The sequence below is a fragment of the Aethalodelphis obliquidens genome, unplaced genomic scaffold (genome assembly GCF_003676395.1).
Source record: "Aethalodelphis obliquidens isolate GAN/ISIS:26980383/991018 unplaced genomic scaffold, ASM367639v1 scaffold13, whole genome shotgun sequence".
NCBI classification, from domain to species: Eukaryota; Metazoa; Chordata; class Mammalia; order Artiodactyla; family Delphinidae; genus Aethalodelphis; species Aethalodelphis obliquidens.
The window spans coordinates 4,101,688-4,125,175 of record NW_020837957.1 but is presented as its reverse complement, the minus strand read 5'-3'; the positions used below and the strand labels follow the sequence as shown (position 1 = coordinate 4,125,175).

At 39.8% G+C, this 23,488-nt stretch overlaps 1 protein-coding gene across 1 annotated transcript in view; it reads right to left on the bottom strand.

Moving 5' to 3' along the window:
• Positions 1–14,830, bottom strand: part of SGIP1 (SH3GL interacting endocytic adaptor 1) — a 210,727-nt gene extending 195,897 nt beyond the window's left edge. Inside the window, exon 1 of the mRNA XM_027114000.1 lies at positions 14,564–14,830. Within this exon, the coding sequence (XP_026969801.1) occupies positions 14,564–14,573 (10 nt within the window). The 5' untranslated portion in view covers positions 14,574–14,830. The remainder of the gene's footprint in view (positions 1–14,563) is intronic.
• Positions 14,831–23,488: the final 8,658 nt, after the last annotated feature.

The window sequence follows — 23,488 nt, the reverse complement described above, 5'->3', positions numbered from 1 at the left end:
GAACATGGTATATCTCTCCATCTATTTGTATCATCTTTAATTTCTTTCATCAGTGTCTTATAATTTTCTGCATACAGATCTTTTGTCTCCTTAGGTAGGTTTATTCCTAGGTATTTTATTCTCTTTGTTGCAATGGTAGATGGGAGTGTTTTCTTAATTTCACTTTCAGATTTTTCATCATTAGTTTATAGTAATGCAAGAGATTTCTGTGCATTAAATTTGTATCCTGCTACTTTACCAAATTCATTGATTAGCTCTAGTAGTTTTCTGGTAGCATCTTTAGGATTCTCTATGTATAGTATCATGTCATCTGCAAATAGTGACCGCTTTACTTCTTCTTTTCTGATTTGGATTCCTTTTATTTCTTTTTCTTCTCTGATTGCTGTGGCTAAAACTTCCAAAACTATGTTGAATAACAGTGATGAGAATGGGCAACCTTGTCTTATTCCTGATCTTAGTGGAAATGGTTTAATTTTTTACCAATGAGAACGATGTTGGCTGTGGGTTTGTCATATATGGTCTTTATTGTGTTGAGGTAAGTTCCCTCTATGCTTACTTTCTGGAGGGGTTTTTATCATAACTGGATGTTGAATTTTGTCAAAAGCTTTCTCTGCATCTATTGAGATGATCATATGGTTTTTCTCCTTCAGTTTGTTAATATGGTGTATCACATTGATTGATTTGTGTATATTGAAGAATCCTGTATTCCTGGGATAAACCCCACTTGATCATGGTGTATGATCCTTTTAATGTGCTGTTGGCTTCTGTTTGCTCATATTTTGTTAAGGATTTTTGCATCTATGTTCATCAGTGTTATTGGTCTGTAGTTTTCTTTTTTTCTGACATCTTTGTCTGCTTTTGGTATCAGGGTGATGGTGGCCTCAAAGAATGGGTTTGGGAGTGTTCTTCCCTCTGCTGTATTTTGGAAGAGTTTGAGAAGGATAGCTGTTAGCTCTTCTCTAAATGTTTGATAGAATTCACCTGTGAAGCCATCTGGTCCTGGGGTTTTGTTTGTTGGAAGAGTTTTAATCACAGTTTCAATTTCCGTGCTTGTGATTGGTCTGTTCATATTTTCTATTTCTTCCTGGTTCAGTCTCGGAAGGTTGTGCATTTCTAAGAATTTGTCTATTTCTTCCAGGTTGTCCATTTTATTGGCATATAGTTGCTTGTAGTAATCTCTCATGATCCTTTGTATTTCTGCCATGTCAGTTATTACTCCCCTGTTTTCATTTCTCATTCTATTGATTTGAGTCTTCTCCCTTTTTTTCTTGATGAGTCTGGCTAATGGTTTATCAATTTTGTTTATCTTCTCAAAGAAGCAGCTTTTAGTTTTATTGATCTTTGCTATCGTTTCCTTCATTTCTTTTTCATTTATTTCTGATCTGAGCTTGATGATATCTTTTTTTCTGCTGATTTTGGGGGTTTTTTGTTCTTCTTTCTCTAATTGCTTTAGGTGTAAGGTTAGGTTGTTTATTTGAGATCTTTCTTGTTTCTTAAGGTAGGATTGTATTGCTATAAACTTCCCTCTTAGAACTGCTTTTGCTGCATCCCACCGACAGCTAACATTTCTTGATGGAGCATTTACTCTGTACCAAATGTTTTTTAAGTATATTATATATGACATATATTAGAATAAAATAATAATAACTATATTAAACTCATTTAATCCTTATAGTAACCTTTTCATTGGGGATTATTTCATATAGAAGAAGGAACTGAGGCACAGAGGGGTTAAATAACTTGCCTAAGCTAGCATAGTTGGCAAAGGTAGAGAGATCAGGATTTGAGTCTGGGAAGTTTATCTCCAGTTCCCCTGTGCTTAACAAATATACAGGCTGCTTAGGATAGTGGTTACAATCTAATGTAAACTGGAAAAGTCATGTGTATGAATATACACACAAATATGTGTAAATATGAACATATTTATAATGATAAAATTGGGTTCTTTGACATAAATATATATTTTGAACATAAAGCTATTAAGAGCTAGCATGTATTCCGTGCTTACTTAATGCGCCAGGTAAGTTCCAAGTGCAGTCTGTACATTATCTTATTTTATTTCCCCACCGTCTTGTGGTAGGTGTTATGTCAACTCACTTTACTGATAAGATTGCTGAGGTTTAAAGAGTTTCAGATTGTCCGTTCCCAAAACCCATATTCTACACTCAACAAGTTGTAACTGTGTTTGGTTATTTTATTGATATAACAATGAGATTACTGGTGATTTCAATTTCTTCCTCACATCTTCTTTGTATCTTTTAAGTTTTCTACAATGAAACCTAGTCTTCCTTAAAATGAGAGGAACACAATTAAAAGAGTCAGGAGGAATGTGTGAGATACTAGATTAACTGCATGCTCCTGGAACCAGAGTGTGGCTTTTGGCCTGAGTGAGCCTACACAGCAGACGGGTGCTTTGGGGAGAGCAGAGAGAACACAGTCCCCCGGGGTACTGCCTGGCATCCAGAAACCATGCTGGAACCTTCTATGTGCCCAACAGAGTAAATTGAGTAAGTCTTTCCTATGGAGCAAATATTCTTCTAAATGTTTTATGTATATTAACTCATTTAATTCTCATGATAGCCATAGACTGGGTGGCTTGAATATCCTCCAAAGAGTCTGTTATCCCTCGACAGGATTCATTCATTCACTTGATATTTACTTAGCACTTATACAGGCCACACAGTGATAATACAAAAATGAGTAAGACATGGTTCTGGCTCTAGCCGAGTCCTTGGGTCTTTGGGGGAGACACAAACAAAGTAGGTGTAAGAACAAAAAATAGCAGCTAATATTTATTGAGAGCTTAACATTTTGCCTCAAGACTGCAACATCAGCCCCACCTAAGTTTCTAGCCTGCCAGTCTGTTCTGTGGACTTTGGACTTGCCAGTCCTCACAATCAAGTGACCCATTTCCTTAAAAATCTCTCTCTCTCTCCCTCTCTCTCTCTCTTTCTCTCTCTCTCACACCTATTGGTTCTGTATCTCCAGAGAACTCTGAGTGCAAAAGTGTACTTTCTGATTTAATCCTCAAGAACTTTATGTGATTAAATTACCCATGAGAAAGATACTGTTATTATCACTCTCATTTTCCAGATGAGAAAACAGGTTCACTAGCTTCTCAAGGTCACACACATGAGGTTTAACCTAGGTCAGTCTGACTCCAAAGCCAGGGCTCTTAAACCTTCTGCTACTTGGCCTTGGAGAGTGGGAATTGAGAATTAAGCACAAGGAAGGGAGCACCTCACCATCAACCTGGGAGACTGTAGGAAGGCTTCCTTGAAGGGGTTGCTTTTGTTTGACCTTGAATGATCAGAACAGACCGTTACCACACAGAGAAGGGGAGGGACAGCATATACAAGGGAAAGAGAAGGCAAGGCACTTCTGTTTGGCAGGGGCAGTGAGACATGAGGGCATAACATGGCCCATGTGTGAAAGTGTTGCACAGCACACGAATGCATTTGGACCTCATCTTAGAAGCATGAGGAACAATCAAAGGCAGCTGAGGAAAGGGATCTCTTTGATGGCTGTGAGGAGGATGGATTGGAAGATGGAGGCAGCAATGCCTTGTCAGGTGTGATAGCAGGGGATGAAAGAGAGAGAACAGAGTCAGAAGCTCTTCAGGAAGGATAATCAACAGCTCTTGAGGACCTACTGACACAAGGCAGGCAGGAAGGAGGAGTCAGGAACAAATCCCAACAAGGACTCTGGCTTGGTTACTTGGTAGACACAGTTCTTCGAATTCGGGGCACAAGGAGGCTAAGAGAAACTTGATGGTTAAGGTCAACAGCACAGGAGTAGGGTCCTACCTGTTACAAGGCTTACAGACCACTTCCTATTATTACTACCATAACCAGGGCTGTGAGCAATTTTTCACATGTTATTTTTCAGTGACTCACTAAGGGCATTTGTAAAGGCTGGGTGCACAGCTAGACCACCAGTATTCTAGTTTTATGCATTGTATTTCAACTTACGGAAACTGCCCGTGGTAGGGAGAGAAAAGTGATATCATCTCATGTGCCAACTTCAATCAACTGGCAGAGGTGGCCTGGAATGTGATGTTGAGAAAGGTGCTGAGGCCGGACAGGAAGATGACTATGATTGATTAGTGATGTCTGCCATGTTCAAGAAAGGGGCAGCATAGCACACGGACACTGAGAATAGAGGATGATAGAATATGCTAGTAACTAACAGTATGAAGAGAAGAGGGAAATCTATAAGCCTTCTCTGCAAAAGAGATGGCAGCAATCATCTACTTGAAAAGCAAAATAGCAAGCAGTAGTGCCTAGCCACCAAATGCTAACAGACCCACATGTAACAAACAAGCTGAGAGAGAGCCATCTGAGAAAGTAACTGGCATTTGCATCACACCCTTTCAGATGTTTTCATATTGATGACCTCATTTGATTTTCACAATGACTCTGAGGGAGGGAACCAGCATTATTGCTACCTTACAAATGGGGAGGGTGAGGCCAAAGCAGATCCAGAACTTACTCAAGGTCACATAGCTACTCAGGAGGTACAGCCTCTTCAGGTCCTGGTCCTTCCCTCCACATGGCCTTGACTCACCAACAGCAGATGCAGGAGCCATGGCAGCCCAGGAGGCAGCTATAAATGGCCCCATTGTATGCGCACTCAGTAGAGCCACGGCCCTGGGGACACATTCATTTGTGTGTCTTTGGGCAGTCACCCAATCAGCCCCAGCACCTTTGAACGTGAAAGACACCACAGGTTCCAAGTCTTTGTCTATTCACATTTTTGGAATCATTACTAAAACAAACTTTGACTTGCCCTCTTACAGAAAGAATAAAAATCCTTGGGAAGGTTGTTTCATTTGGTTTTGGTTTCCTCAATGCAAAATGAGGTTGCACTAGATTGGTTAATCTTCCAGGGTAGCACACACCATCACGCTTTTATGATAATGGTCAAGGCTTTCACGGAATGTCAGTGAACACCGAGCTGTCCTTCTCAGAGAGAAAGGGCTTTTGTTCATAGTGGGAGCCAGGCTTTCTGATAAAGTGTTTTGTAGAATGTAAGCTGTGAAAGTTTAGAGTCCACTGGCTTAGTGATATCACATGTCCTTTCCCGTCATAAAATTCGAGGAACCAGTCAGTGTCATTGAAAGGAGCCCATTGGGCTAAAACACTCCTGCATTAGGTAGCCTTCTTCAGGATGGTGGCTGTTCTAAAGGCTCATGACCTGATGATAAAATTAACTTGCTTAGTTTTGAAGAAGGCTCTTGAAATACCGTGTCAAATTTAGACAATCTGCTGTTGGCTTGTCAGCCAGAGACCCAGGCCAAACAATTTCAGATTTGAGCAGGATGTTCCAATCACAGCATTAAACAAACAAAGAACACTTGACTAGGATTCAAGTTTGGCTAATAGATGCTGGCTCTGCCTTTTGGTAGGGTGGTCACCTTGAACAAGTCACTTAACATCACTGACCCCTGGTTGCCTCCTGTTTGAAATGAAGATAGTAATGCCTATTCCTACCACACAGAGATAGTGTAGAATAAAATATGTACAGAGTATGTGATAATATATACTAGACTCTGAGTTTCTGAGGATGGCAACTACAGCTGCCCCTTTTTGCTATCATATTCACTGGGCCTAGAATTGCACATGAGACTAAGGAAAAAGTTCCAGATATACCTGTTAAATGAATGAAACATTTTGGGAACTTTGAAGTATGTTCAAGTGCCACATAATTTTAGGACAATGTCCTAAGCTAGATAGGACATGTTAGATAACATGTTAGGTAACATCTTCCTTATACTGTTTGTAAAGATATGAGACATGGGTCACTCTGGGCCTTTTAAAAAAATCCTAAAATACTAGCCCTGGTACATAATAGAAATGTATATGAACCAAATAAAAATAAAAGCCTCTGATACATAGTCAAAATATTTGTGAATTGATGTGAATTGATTGTGAATTCTGATTCTGATATCACCTTATCATGAAGCTCTATCTTTTGTGTGGAAATGTTCGAGACTAGAATTGTAGCTGAACTCTCAGCTCTAACTTTGGGCTTGAAACCATAAGCCCAGGCAAGAGCATGATATGCATCCACTTCCTGAAATACAGGGGAAGAATGGGTCTGAGAGGAACCATCAAAAGACAGTCACAGAACTAGGATCAGAATACCAGGCTTCTGAATGCCCACCTGTTGCTTGACACATGGATAACACAGGCCCATGTAGAGTGACTTCTGCAAAAGGAAACTGGCTTTCCTACCATTGGAAAGGATCCAGCAATTCCACTCCTGGGTATTTGTCTGAAGAAAACAAAAACACTAATTCCAAAAGATACATGCATCCCAATGTTCGTCACAGCATTATTTACAATAGTCAAAGATATGGAAGCAACCTAAGTGTCCCTCAGCAGATGAATGGATAAAGAAGACATGATAATATGTTTATATATGTATGTATATATATATGTGTGTGTGTGTACACATATATATATATATGTGTGTACACACACACACACACACGCACGCATGCAATGGAATATTACTCAGCCATAAAAGAGGATGAAATCTTGCCATTTGCAACAACATGGATGGACTTGGAGGGTACTGTGCTAAGTGGAATAAGTCAGACAGAGAAAGACAAATACTGTTTGTTTTCACTTATATGTGGAATCTAAAAAACAAAACTAATAACCAAATATAAGAAAACAGAAAACAGACTCACAGATAGTGGTTGCCAGAGGGAAGGGTTGTGGGGGTATTGGTGATATAGGTGAAGGTACAAATTACCAATTATACAATATAAATAATAGGAATGTAATGTACAACACAGGGAATATAGTCAATAATATTACAATAACTTTGTATGGTGAGTAATCTATAAAAATATTGAATCACCACGTTGTACACCAGAAACTAATATGATATTGTAAGTCAACTATATTTCAACCAAAAAAAAGAAAGGGGGCTTCCCTGGTTGCGCAGTGGTTAAGAATCCGCCTGCCAATGCACGGCACACGGGTTCGATCCCTGGTCCGGGAAGATCCCACATGCCGCGGAGCACCTAAGCCCGTGCGCCACAACTACTGAGTCTGCTCTCTAGAGCCCGCGAGCCACAACTACTGAAGCCCGCAAGCCTAGAGTCTGTGCTCCGCAACAAGAGAAGCCACCTCAATGAGAAGCCTGCGCACCACAACGAAGAGTAGCCCCCGCTCGCCACAACTAGAGAAAGCCATGCACAGCAACAAAGAACCAAAGCAGCCAAAAGTAAATAAGTAAAATAGATAAATTTTTTAAAAAAGAGAGAAAGGGGCTCATAGGTGTCTATTTGCTCTTACCTCTCTGAGTACCTCTCTTGAACATTACCCCGACCTTTGCTCCAGACCCACGGGCCTCCTTGCTGTTCCGCCCACATTCTGAGCCTTTCACTGGCTCTTCCCCCTGCTCCTTTAGACTGCTCCTCCAGGTAATTACTTGGCTGCTCACTCCCTTCACTCCCTCAAGTCTTTGCTCAAATGTCTTCTCAGCAAGGCTTTCCATCAACACCCTATTTAATAACTGCAACCCCATCTGCCCCGATCCTTCCACTACTTCCTCTATCCCCTTTCTCCACTCGTCTCTTCTCCAAAGCCCTTACCCCCATCCAATGTACTCTGCATTTTATTTTATTTTTTTCATGTCTCTCTTGCACCAAACAGGAAGCTCCGTGCAGGCAGGAATCTGTTTTATTCACTATTGAGCCTCTAGCACCTAGAACCATGCCTAACACCTAGTATTCATTCAATATACAATTTTTAATGGACACATAAATAGTTCTATGCTAAAAGCTACATAAGAGGGTTGCATAGATGCACTTTTGTCTTCTAGCACAGCAAAGATGCAAGACAAACTTGTAGCATAAGTGCAAAAGGACAGCAGAGGAAGAATAAACCAATAAAAGCAGATAGTAATATATTTGAATCGTTTTTTGTGTCAGCAAAGGTATGTTCTGAGGTAGGATGAAGAGGAGTCAATCATTAGAATTTAAACCTTGGAGGGAGTGAATATGTGGAATCCAAATCATTCAGCAAATGCCAGAGACTCTTAGAGCTGGAAGTTCTAGAGGGATGACAGATCAATGCTCGTATTTTGTTTGCAAGGAAACAGAACCCCGGGAAGGTAAAGTAATCCTCTCAAGACACGTAGCCAAGAAGTTACAACACTTAGTCTCAAACCTAAGTCTGACTTCTGAGTCCATGCTCTTTCACCCCAAAAAATCCAGTCTGCACAAATTCAGAGAACATATTGAGTTTCTAAGATTCATAGATTCTCCAATCAAGAATAATTTGGCATCTGAAAAACCTCACATACCAACACATTGCCACTGCATGCACAAATACATTGTACAACAGTACGCTAGTTTACATACCTTAATTTATTTAAAAACACTTTCCCAAATTCCAAGTCAAACTTTCTAGCTCTGTAATCTATTATTTTCAGATCTGGTCATAAACCAGAGAAAAGGAAAGAAAGCCCCGGAATGAAAAGGAGGAATGGAAGAATGAGAAAAATGGAGAAAGGAAGGCAGAAATACAAGGAAAGCAGAAGGAAGAGAAAAAAAAATACGTACAGGATATTGACAACAATGCCTCTGGGAATGTCTTTGAACAGCTCTGCTATAACTTGTCTTTTTCCAGTATGAAATCATTTCCTTGGAGCTAATCACCAAAATAATTTAAGCTCGAGTACATATTTTCAAATGGACTATTTCTTTTCTTTTGCTTCTCAAAAGGTATTATCTGTATCTTACAATTAGTACTCCATAACACATATCTTTTCCCTAGTTATCTCATGTTTATAGATTTTGTTTCTCCAGCAAGAACATAAATTTGAGCAATTTATTTTTTTATATCCACCATAATGTCCCAAATAATACCTTATAATGTAAACTATGAAGTCATCAGAGTCATTTACATCAGGTTTTACTCACTTAGTCAATAAACAAACATCTAAGCATCCACTCTGCATTAAGAGCTAAGGATACAGAGGGGAGATGACAGACCAGATTCCTGCCCTCAGGGAGCTTACCTCTGAGTGAGAGATTTAGCCGATACACCATTAAACAACCATGAATAATAAATACAGCTCTTAGGAGAGAGAGGACACTGAGATGGACTCAGGGCCCAGGGTGTGTGTCTGGGAGCTTGGGATGACAAGGATGGTAGAAGAGGCCTCCTGATGAGGTGGCAGTATTGCTGGGATCACAAGAGAATCAGTTTACTCCATGAGCTGGCAAAAGAGTGTTCTAGGCAGGGCAAAAGCCCTGAGACAGGAAAGTATTCTTCCTAGACACTCTGAGACAGGCAGCAAGGCTGTCGGTGTTAAGTGCCACGTGAGATGAGCTTGAAGAAGCACAGAAGGCCAGAGCGTGCCGGCTCCTGTATGCTCTAGATTTTAAGAGAAATGAGAAGGTATTGAAGTTTTTTTAAATAAGGAAGCACCATGATAGAAAATATTTAATAGAGATACTGAATATCTTTCTAACACCCTGTAGGTACAATTAAATGGCATACATGTTCCAAGAATGGAGATTCGTTCCTCCCCAAGTCTACACCTCCTTCCCCAAAGCTCTTCCGCTGGTGAGCAAGCCATCCTAAGCCCATAGAAATATTAGGTAGTCAGTGCACAAACCCATTAGATCCAATACCTCTGCCCCACACCCTACTTTCTCCTCAAAGGAATCCTGCACTTAGCATGCTCCCTAATTCCCTTCTACCTATGATCTCTTCTCCAGTTAATTTCTCCTCAGAGACTTTTGTAGACGCGTGAGCTCACATCCATTATAATCCCTTAACTTTTTCGACTCCTTTACAATTATCTTTCTCTCTTTCTTAATTCCATTTGTGAGTTTCCATAAAGTGGTCACAATTAAACAGCATTAGATATGATAAAATTGAATTGCAAATAGGTAAGCCACAAGTATGGACGTAAACTTGAACATAATTGAAAAATCCAGTGTTGAGTCTCTAAAACTTCTAAAAATACTTAAAAAAAAAAAACCTTCAAAATTTCTCTCCATCTCCTCATTGTCCTCTAAGTAAACCTTCTTCCCCTCAAGTAGCAACATTAGAAATTGAAAATACATTTAATGCCATTGTTCTCTTTTGGCTAACTACTATAGTAACTGTCATGTTCTTTATACATTTCATGGCAAATATTTAGTTTCAGGTAGATAACAGGTTAACAGCCTTTGATGGATTACTGAAAGAATGCAATCATCATTTATATCATCATTTCTACAGGAAAACTTGTTTCAAGTTACCAGATTCCAACAAACCCAGGAACATAAAAATTGAGTTGCTGACTTCCTGCAACTTGTTTATTTGAAACATGGATAGTGTATGTGCCAAATCCAACAGAAAGAATCATCCACAGTCTTCTAGCATGGTTTATCTAAGTTAATTTTTTTTAAAAAGACTACATGTTCTTTTTAGAGATTTAAAGTTGGCCTTGGGAATTGGATGGGAATTTATACATAACAGGAGGCTGTTTCCAGCCCTGAGCCCCTTAGGAAGGAGAGAAATTACATAAAGGATGGAATATATATTATAATCTCATAGGCATGCTTAAGATTTTCCAAAATATCATCACCATTTCTGGGAAGGGAACTGGTAGAAGAGTGAGAAGCATTCGCTTTAAAACTTCTTAGCTAACTAGAAAATGAACAGTTCCAGCTTCAAAATGCTTCGTTCCTTTTTGATTACAGCAAAGAAATTTCCAAATAAATGAACTTCATTTCTAGATAGGGGAAAGAAAAGCCTTTACTGTTACAAGGTTCACTGCCACAACAGAAGATCAGTTAATCTAGAATTGTTTAAATTTTTCTAAATATTGATTTTGGAGGTAAAAGGTATTAACAAGGAATTGAGAGGTATGATTCTGCGAGTACTCACATTTAAGAGAGAGACAGATGCAACCAAAGAAACTTAAGGCCTAGCTTTCAATCAGGTTAGTATATCCACCTTGATACAAAGTAAAAAGAAAAAGTTCATATTTAAAACGTTATGAAGGATCAAAAATAGGAGCGTTCTTGTTAAATGAACTTGGGTCCGAAATCCATCCTCCCATTTTTCTGCCTCAATGTATTAGTTTTTATTTTTACAATTTAGAAAAAGTACTGCAGAAGCACTCAGTGCAGAATACATTTACTTGCAGGTTATTGTGAATAGTAAAAATAATAAAATTAATTAAATTACTCTGCACATTGCAATTAAACCCTTAAAATATGCTTGTTAACTTCAAAAATTATTTATAGGATGAAACTACTGGCTGCCCCTAAACTTTTCTTTCCAGTAAAACACCTAAGAGCCTGAATAGGGAACTGAAAACACGAGCACTTCCAGTCCAGTTCCTCCACACAAGGGAAAATTTCCCAGACTGCCTTACAAATTAATAAATGTCCCTGGAAACCCTGACTTAGTTTCACTTATCTTAAAAAAAAGTAGCTAAAAGGTCATTTTCAAACTTTAATAGTAATAATATAGGAAAAACAACAGAATCCCTGAATAGTTGCCCTAATCACACAGACGGCACTGTAAGCTTGGCCAACATCTATGCCCTTTAGCAAATAATTCCCTCTGCTCATCCTCTTTCCTTCACAGTCATACTACATAAGGCTCCACATCACAGGGCATTCTTTAGGAAAGACCCAATACTAACCACTGCCAAAAAATAAAGAATGCAGGAATCAACAAATCGAGTCCCTTAAAATATACTTTTTAAAAGAAAAATATTTGAAAGGAGTCATGGAGCCACAAACTACCGATAACGTGCTTGAGGTCCCTGCAGAAGTACTTCACTGCCTTCTGTGATATTTGAATCACTGGGGAGGTAGTAACAGTTCTCTTCTATGACCAGAATTTCCAATAGGCATTGAATGAATGGAGCTTATACCCTGTTCCATCAAAATGAGAACACAAAATTAAACCATAAGCCATTCTGATGAATATTTGTTTACTCTTGTTTTACACAAAGTAGAGAAGTAGCTTTGAAAAGTTGCCATGGCCATGCTTTTCCTGAGCACTGGACTAAAACACTTCAGTAAATATAGAAATATACACACACACAAATGTAAATGTGGGTTCTCTCCCTTTCTAAAATACTGTATATGTGTGGATGACATATGCGTGTGCAACTCTGTGTTTGTGTGTGTGTGTGTGGCATATGAACTAATTGAGAAGACAGCATGTTACCTATCTGGATGTTTGGTGACACATTCTCAGAGCCCACTGACATTTTGGCAGACAGCTGCCATGACAGGATTTCAGGGTGCTTTTTAGGGGCTTTCTTATCTTTCCAAGGCTATCATGATAGATGGAAGCCTAGCTTCCTCTAGGGAAGAGTTAAGTGGGAATGACAACTGCTATAACACACTTTCAGAGTAAGAGCAATTCAGAGGTGAAATTCTGAGATGCAGTATCAGAAATATGCATATATTGCCAAAAAGGCTGGCAACTAAGTTGGAAGGCCATTGATAGGCAAACTGATTCCTGATTAAGGTTCCCACCAGCCTTTCTAAAGTCCCTGAACCGTGAAGATAATAAGTCTTGAATAGTATTTAAGTAGGAGCTATAGGTAGATAAAAATTATTAGTTTCATTTAAATGTTTAAGCCACTGGAAACACCTATCCAATTTCTTTTGCAAGGATCTGATGGATGGCCACCGCACCCCTAGTGTCACCTTTAATTCATAACAGTGCTCAGATAGCATCCTTCATTAGATAAATTTGGTCAACGCAGAGCAATAGTGTTAATTCAGCTCCAACACATGTCTTTGTTACAGTTCTCATTTCAGTGTAGGCAGCTCAGATAAGCTTATCACAGGGCTTCGAACTGACATTCTGTGGTGGCACAATAGACAACATTACCAAGAGAATCATTAATAAGCATCAAAAAATATTACTTCCATCAAAGATACTTTAAGTCCATAGTTTATAAGGCAAGAAGTAAAAGGAAAGCGCTTCCACTTCCCCGTGTAAGATTAAAATCTAATCAGAACGTGTGCAGATTTATTCTCAAGAAATGCTATGTGAAATTTAGCTGGAGAAACCTAGTACCCCTATGGACACAAATTTTTTCTGAAGGGGGTAATCCACGTGAGCTTCTAATTGAAAAGTTCATCAGTAATGCTCTTTCTTGTTTGTTTTGCCTTGTTACTCAAAGGTTAAATCCATTTTGGATTTCATTTTGAATTAATGAAAATGATTTAATCTTAGAGCATTAGTAATCTCACTTTATTTAGGCCTATATTTAAAAAACTAGCTTGAGAGCCCTTTGCAAACAAGACCAGTCTCCACAGCAAAATGATACCCAATCTCTCTTTTCAGGCTATTTTCTAAAATCTGTGAGCCATGACTGTAGAATTCTTCACTCCCCAAATCACATTAACAATGTTTGACATGATGACAGAGAAAGCAAAAAGAATTCATTTCTGCCAAATAAGTACAGGCAACGCTTCTGTTTTTTGCAACCATTCTCCTCTTATTCCATTTTGGTAAATTTCTAAGGAATGTTTAAAATCTGTAAGACAGACCTTGGCTTAAGAGGTGGCCTCTCTGCCATTTTCATGGCTGATTTGAGACCCATTATGCACTCGATTCCGCATTGTGAAATCCAGGCTGGGGACAAATTTCTGCCTGTCATCTTAGGAAAGGCCAGGAGTTTTGCACCATCCTGTAGTGTGAAAACAGAAAATCAAAGCCAGGGTAGGGCTGCCTGCTTCTTTCCTAATCAGCTTGCTGCTTTTCTGAGGCACTCTTGGTTGTCACCATCTCAAGCTTAGAAGGGTAATTTAGTAGAATAAAATAGAGTTTAAACAATATCTCCCCAGGGAAAGTTCCTCCTTACACTTAAAATTGAATGCAAAAAGGTAATCAGTTAAGTAATCATTTGATGCTTGGCTAAGAACCATTGCATGGAGAACACATTTAGGAAGCACAAAATTCTTTTTTTTTTTTTTTAACCTGATAAGACCCCTAATCAGAAGCCAAGAGTCCCAGATATCTTCCTCCTATTGCTCATTCTGTTGCAGTGACAGCCCCATAAAACTATAGCTTATGGACTAAATTTGTTGCACCTCTCACCCCAACAGTATGATGTAAATTGCAGAGATAAAAATATCTTACAAGAATTTTTAAACAGTTCACCGAAAATGACAGCATGCATAACTCTGTCAATGACCTCTCCTAATGTTAATTTCAGAAGACAAGTTTCCGTTGTAAATGTTTAATCAGTGTAGTCCCAGGAACCCAGAGCAGAAAACCTTATCTTCTCTCCCAACTTCTTTGCTTTGCAAGCTCTTTGCTAGCTCTGTCTCAGCTCCTTGCAAGCACTTTAGGCAAGCTCTGTAGGTTCTGAGCTAAACAAGAAGCCCTGTGGTTTGATTCCATTAGTCTGAGCCCTGGTCCGCTGCAAGCAAACTGCAGAATTTCTGCTTGCAAATCCTGGCAACCAGGTTCTAGACCAGCCACAAACACAGACTGTACACATAATTCAACACTGTTCTGCCCAAACCTTGCCTGAAGCCTGTCAACCACAGCAGAAAGCATCCTACCTTCCATCATGGTGGCAGAATTGCATTCCTTAATTTCCAAAGAGTCTGAAAAAATACAGGAGGATACGATTCCAGGTCCCAGCTAAGTCCTCACAACGCTGCTGCTGCTGTCGAGAGATCTGCTCTGTCCGATGCTGAAGCCAAAGGAGACAAGTGTTAACCCCAAAGATAGGCCATGGATGCTTGTGGTGCTGCTTCACCTACAGGCTCCCAGGAAGATGCTGCGAGAGAAAGGGAGAGGAACAGCAAGCCGGCCAAGCTGCACCGCCTGCGCTGCCTCGGCCAATCCCTTCAGCTCTGGACCGCGTCACATGGTAGCCAGCCTGCATCTCCTGACACAATACCCCCGGAGAGCACACAGAACCTATTTCCCGTCCCCATTCCCCTCCACCCCCATCCCCTCCTCTTGTCACCAAATGCACAGCCCCTTCCCCACCTGGTGACGCACTTCCCCCGCCCCTCCTCTTCGTCTTCTTAAGCCTATTGCAGCGTCTGGGTACCCGAGATTAATTATCAGACGCTGCCACCTTAACCGGGGACGCTGGCATGAAACGAGCACCTAAGTGGCTCGCTGCGGAGAAGACTTTCTTTTCTTTTTTCTTTTCTTTCTTTTTTTTTTTTTTAAGAAAAACTTCTTAATTATTCCGTGCAGCCTGAAGTCTTGGCTGTACACTTTCAAGCTCCCATTGCTATCTCCCTTTGCCCTGAAGGAATTCCAAATGTCAGTTATCTGTGGCCTCCGCACACATCTGTGACCCTCTCTCGCGCTCTCTCTCTGCCCCTCTCTCTCTCTCTCTCTCTCTCTCTCTCTCTCATTCAGGAGAGAAAAATCAATCCGGCTGACGTCACATCATAAACAATTATCCCCAAAAGGATGATGCAGAAGAAATATCACCCCAGTTGCCTTCAAAAGAGCCAGAGAATTAATCGCGCATGACACGCCGAAGGGCTGGGAACTGTCATTAAAACAAAGAAACAAAAGAACCCACCCGAGTGGGGCTCTGGAATCGCACTGGCAACGCTTGAGATAATTTCTGGGGCGGGAGGCGGGAGAGAGGGGAGCAGGCGGGGAGGGAGGCCTCAGCCCGACGGAAGCCAGCTGTGCGCGCCGCTTCCTCCCACTCGGACCTGGGCCGCCGGCCGCCGACCAGACCGCGGGGCGCAGCTCCGCTCGGCGTTCGAATCCCGCCGCCGGCGCGTCCTCGGGCCCAGCGCACACGTGAGCCACCGCGCCGCCCACGGCAGTCCCTGTAGAAACCAACTTTCTTCTCAATGACACCTTTCTCGCCAAGCGCCTCTAGCATCCGTAGTCGCCGTTAAGCCCATTCGTTCATTCCTGTGGGAATCCGGCGGGAGATAAACGCGCCGGGTTCCGGCCCGAGGGGTGGGTGGAGCCCAGGGTTACGCAGCTTCCAGGGATGGGGTCGGGGCGCCGTGCTGCTATTTAAGTGGAAAGGGTTATGACACCCCAGCTGCTTGGGTTGAGACTGTCACCCGACTGGTCCCTAGGGATCCAGGAGCCGTTAAGAGGGCCCCAAGCCCCGGGGTCTGGCTGTCCTCGTTTCCTTTCAAGCAGGCTTAGCCCTCAGAGGGCCAAGGAAGGAGAGGGCAGGAGGAGTTTAGGAGGCAAGAGGAGAAAGAAAGGAGATGGGCAGGGGAGGAAAGTCCTCTCTAGAACCCTAGGCGACAACATCCGGCAACGTGACTGAAAGGCCACTACATCACAGAACAATTCTGAGCAGCGAATGAAATAATTTTAAGAAGTATGATGCATTAGACCATCAAGGTTGAGTCTCTAATACTATTATTAATTATTTATAATATAAATATACCCATGAACTTTTGATATTGCCCAGCCCTTGTCATAGTCTAGTTCTTTCTATGAGAGCAACTATGAGGTATTGGTGGCTGAGAACTACTGAAGAAAATATAACTAAAGGAGCTAACTGAAGTACCATATTAACAGATGAAAAAAATTCAGTTCCTTAGCAACTTAGAAGTTTTGAAAAACTCACTGTTCTCCCTAAGGACACATACTTCAATGGCCTTGAAATTTCAAAATGAAACTCTCCAGGGAGATACATGCTTGTGCCTTATTCTGTATAGCTATGAGGTAGTTGAATTTTAAAAGAGGAAAGAATTCCAAAGTAAAACCTGTCTTGAGTATAACTTACACTGCTCTGAAGACTACAAGGGTATTATAGCAAAAATCAGATCGATTAGTGTGGGAGTATTTAGCCAAATGTTTTGTAATGGTTAAGAACATGGATAGATATTGGTGTCAAACAGACTGGGGTCAAGTTCTGTCTCTGCCACTTCATGAGTTCTAGTGACCCTGTACAAGTTATGTAATTCTCTGTGACTCACAGCTTCCTTATCTGCAAAATGAAGATAATAGTACCAAGTTCATAGGACTATATATAGTACTAATAACAAATCTTTATTAATGGCTTACTGTGTGCTAAGCAGTGTTCTAAATACTTTGCCAGTAAATTACTTAGCATTGTGTCTGGAGCATAATATACCCTCCACGTTGGCTTTTTAATATTAGTATTATTACCACCAAAGGGCTTCCAGAGGCATCAAAGAAGTCTGCAGCCAACTCAGAGTTATACCACATGCACAGAGAACAGCTCAGTGAAAGATTAGGTGATGCATCCAGAGGTGTAACATGTCAGAGACTGCTCTGTAAAAGAGTGGTTACTAAATAAGATAGGGAGCTCTAAAGTAAAAAATTGGCTCAATATAAAATCTGGAGGTAAGTGTAAGCACTGAAGTGTAGGGCTAGGCAACATTGTCAAAGGTGTAAGGGGAGAGAAGAGCCAGGGAAACCCAGGCTGCCTGGCTTTTCTCACCCAATGTAAGTTTTACAGTGTGTTAGAGCAAATCTCTCAGATAGATTCAATGTGGGCACACGTCAGTTTTGTTTTCGACTTGGAGCAAAGCAACTAGCCAGAGAGAAAGATGGTTCAAAGATTCTTTTGGTCACTGGGGTGGTTATAGAAAAAAGAAAAGTGTCTCGTTAGGATTGTTAGAGAAGGAACATGAAAGGGATGTGTAGTTAAAGGTTATAAGGCCAGTATCAAGACTGGTTGAACTTTATGCAACTTTATCAAAAAAATGTTATCAATTATAAAAGCATCCGATGAACAAAGTTCTGCTTCAAATAAAAAACTGCTCAAGTATGTTATCAGAAAAGTTTAAGCATTCTAATTTTTTCTCATAGGTTTTTTGGGGGAAAAAATTGTTTTCTCAAGAACAAAGACAGTACTTTAGATTGTAACCCCAATTTCATCCCTTCCTAGGATAGTTTTTACTTACCAACAAGAAGGAGAATTTCTAGCTGCTATAATAATGGAATACTTTTTTCAAGTCTTAAATGGAAGTCAAAGGATCTGTGGAAAAGATCAGTCAAATTACTGACTTGCACCAAAGTACAGGGACTTCCCAGGAGTCTAATCCAGGATAGCGAGTGTGTGCCCAGATCACACCAGGCTCTCAGAGAGTGCCTGAGATTTGTCCAAGACCAAAAACTTAACTGCTGAAGTCACTAGACATTTAATTTTTTTCTGAGGTATTTGTATGCTAATGATGCCCTATTACACATTGTTTTTTTACAAATCCTATTATATTTTACTATGCACATTGAATTTCTTCACTATATCCCGATTGTCATGTGTGTGTGGAAAATCAGCTCATATCTCAGAAGGAGGAAGAAAATAATGAGAACTGAGTCACAAATGAAGAAGGAAACAAAATTAACACAGAAGGAAAGTTTAAAAAATGGATCCAGATATGTATCTCCAAGACAGTGATCTCAGAACAACATTGACTCTGTCCTTCTTGCTATCCCTGCTGAGGCAGTTCCATGAATGTAGAAAGGAAAATATTGTCCAAGCCCTGGAAATCAGCAAGGGTCCCACTTAGAGAATTAGATTTCCATAGGATGAAATAGGTGAGGAGCAGAAAATATATATACCCATGCTCAGAATGTTTATACTCTTTGTTAAAAGGAAAAACTCCAACTGGAACTGACATGGGCAAAGAAGGGGTCTATTTGGGTAGGTCACAATATGTGAAGCACTGCACAGCTGAGGGAAAGCAGGAATTCAATCCTCCAGGAAATGTTGTGACCAGAACCAAGTACTTACAAGTCTGTTTCTCCCAGCACATCAGCTTCTTTTTGCTGCCTAGTTTTTCTCCCTGTGATCAGAGAGCTGGCCATTTAAATCCTTTAAGCTCACAGCTTGACTATCTAAGATCTACTTCAAAAAACTCTGATTGACTCTGGCTTGGATCACTGTTCCACCTTTGAACCCATTAACGAGGCCAGGTTGATGAGGTCTCATGATAGATTTATTCAAACCAAAATTTACATTGGACTTAGTCACATGCCCACTACTGAGACTACACATGGGAGAGAGATAGGCAAGTTTCTGTGACAAACAACCTTTAATAATATGAACCCCTAATGTGGTTGGAGGGGTAGAAGAGACATTGGTGAAGAAAGAGAGGGAACGATTACCAGAACAAATATGGGGAGAGCAACTATGAAACAAAAGCTGTCCATCATGTAGACATTACTCAGTACACCTAAGATAAAATTTACAGAAGGATTCATGGTGGCAGAGGGACTCAGAATGCTATACTCAATCCCATTAGGTATATCGGAGAGGTTATTTGTATATTCTCACTCACTATATCCAGAGAGAAACTTGCACACCCTATAGCCATCCTCTTCCTAACTGTGGGGAAGGAGGGCAGAAAAGGGGAGAGCTGACCCTACATGTTGACCCACGGACACCAAAGACATGCCCTGAAATGTTTGCCACCCATTGGTCCAACACTGCCCCGAGAACTAATACTGCAGGAACCTCAACCAGTACTGCAGGAACTTCTATCAGCCGGGAGTACTGCTTTATCTAGACCTACACTGACAAAGATAAGTGGTAAAGATTGAATACACTAGTAGAATCAGCAGTTTCAAACGAGGGAGAAGGTAAACAAGTATAGCTCACTGAAGCAGAGGAAACACCCTCACTGAAAGCAGGGGAAATGTAGAAAACTGGAGAGGCATTTATTAAAAAATCAATTTTTTACTTTTGATACAATTTCAGGGATATAGCAGCAGTAAGCAAGAGCAGACTGCTATGATAAAAGAGCATACTGAGGGCCAGAAAGAGAGCATGGAAGTAATAAGAATATTCTTATTAAAATTTTTAAATGTTATGGTTATAATCAAAGATATGATGGATACTGTCGGCAGGGAATATTGACAGGCCCGGTGGTAATGTGCTTGAAATATAGACCCACAACAGCATTAACTGGCCCAAGCACAATGGTATTCTTTTTCTCTTTGCAGAATCATTTAACTTAGGTATAACTTTAACAGTTCAAGAAACTAGCGAAAGAGATAAAGCTCTGAAAGTCACTTATGAATTACGAAATCTGACAAAAATAGTTAAAAAGTAGCCCAATCTTGCTTCTGAATATCGATGCAAATCTCTTAAATAAAATAACAGCAGACAGAATCCACCTTTTCAAAAACATTATATGTATTTATATATAATTATATATATAATGTTAGACTTTATTCTAGAAGAAAAAGTCGTTCAACATTAAGAAATCTAATAAATCTTATTCACAATTAAGCTATTGAAAAGAAAATTATGTTATTATCCCCACAGTTGCTGAGAAGATATCTGATAAATTTCAACTTGTATCACTCATTAAATAAATAAAAACCTATTAACAAAGAAAGAGATAAAAAGTTCCGTACTATGATGAGATAAACAAATCTCTTCCCCACATCTGTCATCGTGTTAAACGGAGACATGTTGAAAACAATCTTCATTAAAATCAGAAACAAGACTTAGATCATGCTTGTTATTTAATACTGTTCTATGGATGCTAGCCAAAAAATTAGGAATAAAAGGTATAAAACTGTGTCAGAGATAGTGATATGTATTCATCACACCATTTTCTCTACCTAGATACACAGGAAGACTGCATTTGTTGGCTTTCCTTGCATCTGGGTGGAGTTATATGACTGAATAAGGCAACGGAAATTTCCAGGCCTGGCCTTTACAGACATCCTACATACTCTCCATACCTTTTTTTCCCAAATGGGAGAGACCTACTTGATCCTCATTAGACTTCTTTTTTTAATTATTACTTTTTTTTAAACATCTTTATTGGAGTATAACTGCTTTACAATGGTGTGTTAGTTTTTGCTTTATAACAAAGTGAATCAGTTATACATATACATATATCCCCATATCTCTTCCCTCTGCGTCTCCCTCCCTGCCACCCTCCTTATCCCACCCCTCTAGGTGGTCACAAAGCACCGAGCTGATCTCCCTGTGCTATGTGGCTGCTTCCCACTAGCTATCTATTTTACGTTTGCTAGTGTATATATGTCCATGCCACTCTCTCACTTTGTCACAGCTTACCCTTCCCCCTCCCCATATCCTCAAGTCCATTCTCTAGTAGGTCTCTGTCTTTATTCCCGTCTTGCCCCTATGTTCTTCATGACTTTTTTTTCCCCCTTAGATTCCATATATATATGTGTTAGCGTACAGTATTTGTTTTTCTCTTTCTGACTTACTTCACTCTATATGACAGACTCTAGGTCCATCCACCTCACTACAAATAACTCAATTTCGTTTCTTTTTATGGCTGAGTAATATTCCATTGTATATATGTGCCACATCTTCTTCATCCATTCATCTGTTGATGGGCACTTAGGTTGGTTCCATGTCCTGGCTATTGTAAATAGAGCTGCAATGAACATTGTGGTACATGACTCTTTTTGAATTATGGTTTCCTCAGGGTATATGCCCAGTAGTGGGATTGCTGGGTCGTTTGGTAGTTCTATTTTCAGTTTTTTAAGGAACCTCCATACTGTTCCCTATAGTGCTGTATCAATTTATGTTCCCACCAACAGTGCAAGAGGGTTCCCTTTTCTCCATACCCTCTCCAGCATTTATTGTTTGTAGATTTTTTGATAGTGGCCATTCTGACCGGTGTGAGACGATATCTCACTGTAGTTTTGATTTGCATTTCTCTAATGATTCATGATGTTGAGCATTCTTTCATGTCTTTGTTGGCAATCTGTATATCTTCTTTGGAGAAATGTCTATTTAGGTCTTCTGCCCATTTTAGGATTGGGTTGTTTGTTTTTGATATTGAGCTGCATGAGATGCTTGTAAATTTTGGAGATTAACCCTTTGTCAGTTGCTTCACTTGCTAATATCTTCTCCCATTCTGAGGGTTGTCTTTCTGCCTTGTTTATGCTTTCCTTTGCTGTGCAAAACTTTTAAGTTTCATTAGGTCACATTTGTTTATTTTTGTTTTTATTTCCATTTCTCTAGGAGATGGGTCAAAAAGGATCTTTCTGTGATTTAAGTCATAGAGTGTTCTGCCTAAGTTTTCCTCTAAGAGTTTGATAGTGTCTGGTCTTACATTTAGATCTTTAATCCATTTTGAGTTTATTTTTGTGTATGGTGTTAGAGAGTGTTCTAATTTCATTCTTTTACATGAAGCTGTCCAGTTTTTACAGCACCACTTATTGAAGAGGCTGTCTTTTCTCCACTGTATATTCTTGCCTCCTTTGTCAAAGATAAGGTGACCATATGTGTGTGGGTTTATCTCTGGGCTTTCTATCCTGTTCCATTGATCTATATTTCTGTTTTTGTGCCAGTACCATACTGTCTTGATTACTGTAGCTTTGTAGTATAGTCTGAAGTCCAGGAGCCTGATTCCTCCAGCACTGTTTTTCTGTCTCAAGATTGCTTTGTCTATTCGGGTCCTTCATGTTTCTATACAAATTGTGAAATTTTTCATTCTAGTTCTGTGAAAAATGTCAGTGGTAGTTTGATAGGGATTGCATTGAATCTGTAGATTGCTTTGGGTAGTAGAGTCATTTTCACAATGTTGATTCTTCCAATCCAAGAACATGGTATATCTCTCCATCTGTTTGTATGATCCTTAATTTCTTCCATCAGTGTCTTATAATTTTCTGTATACAGGTGTTTTGTCTCCTTTGATAGGTTTATTCCTAGCTATTTTATTCTTTTTGTTGCAATGGTAAATGGGAGTTTCTTTCTTAATTTCACTTTCGGATTTTTCATCATTAGTATATAGGAATGCAAGAGTTTTCTGTGCATCAATTTTGTATCCTGCTACTTTACCAAATTCATTGATTAGCTCTAGTAGTTTTCTGGTAGCATCCTTAGGATTCTCTATGTATAGTGTCATATCATCTGCAAACAGTGATTGCTTAACTTCTTCTTTTCTGATTTGGATTCCTTTTATTTCTTTTTCTTCTCTGATTGCTGTGGCTAAAACTTCCAAACCTACGTTGAATAATAGTCGTGAGAGTGGGCAACCTTGTCTTGTTCCTGATCTTAGTGTAAATGGTTTCAGTTTTTCACAATTGAGAACAATGTTGGCTGTGGGTTTGTCGTATATGGCCTTTACTATATTGAGGTATGTTCCCTCTATGCCTACTTTCTGCAGGGTTTTTATCATAAATGGGTGTTGAATTTTGTCAGAAGTTTTCTCTGCAGCTATTGAGATGTTTTTTCTCCTTCAATTTGTTAATATGGTTTATCACATTGATTGATTTGCGTATAATGAAGAATCCTGTATTCCTGGGATAAACCCCACTTGATCATGGTGTATGATCCTTTTAATGTGCTGTTGGATTCTGTTTGCTAGTATTTTGTTGAGGATTTCTGCATCTATGTTCATCAGTGATATTGGTCTGTAGTTTTCTTTTTTTGTGACATCTTTGTCTGGTTTTGGTATCAGGGTGATGGTGGCCTCGTAGAATGGATTTGGGAGTGTTCCTCCTTTGGTTATATTTTGGAACAGTTTGAGAATGATAGGTGTTAGCTCTTCTCTAAATGTTTGATAGAATTC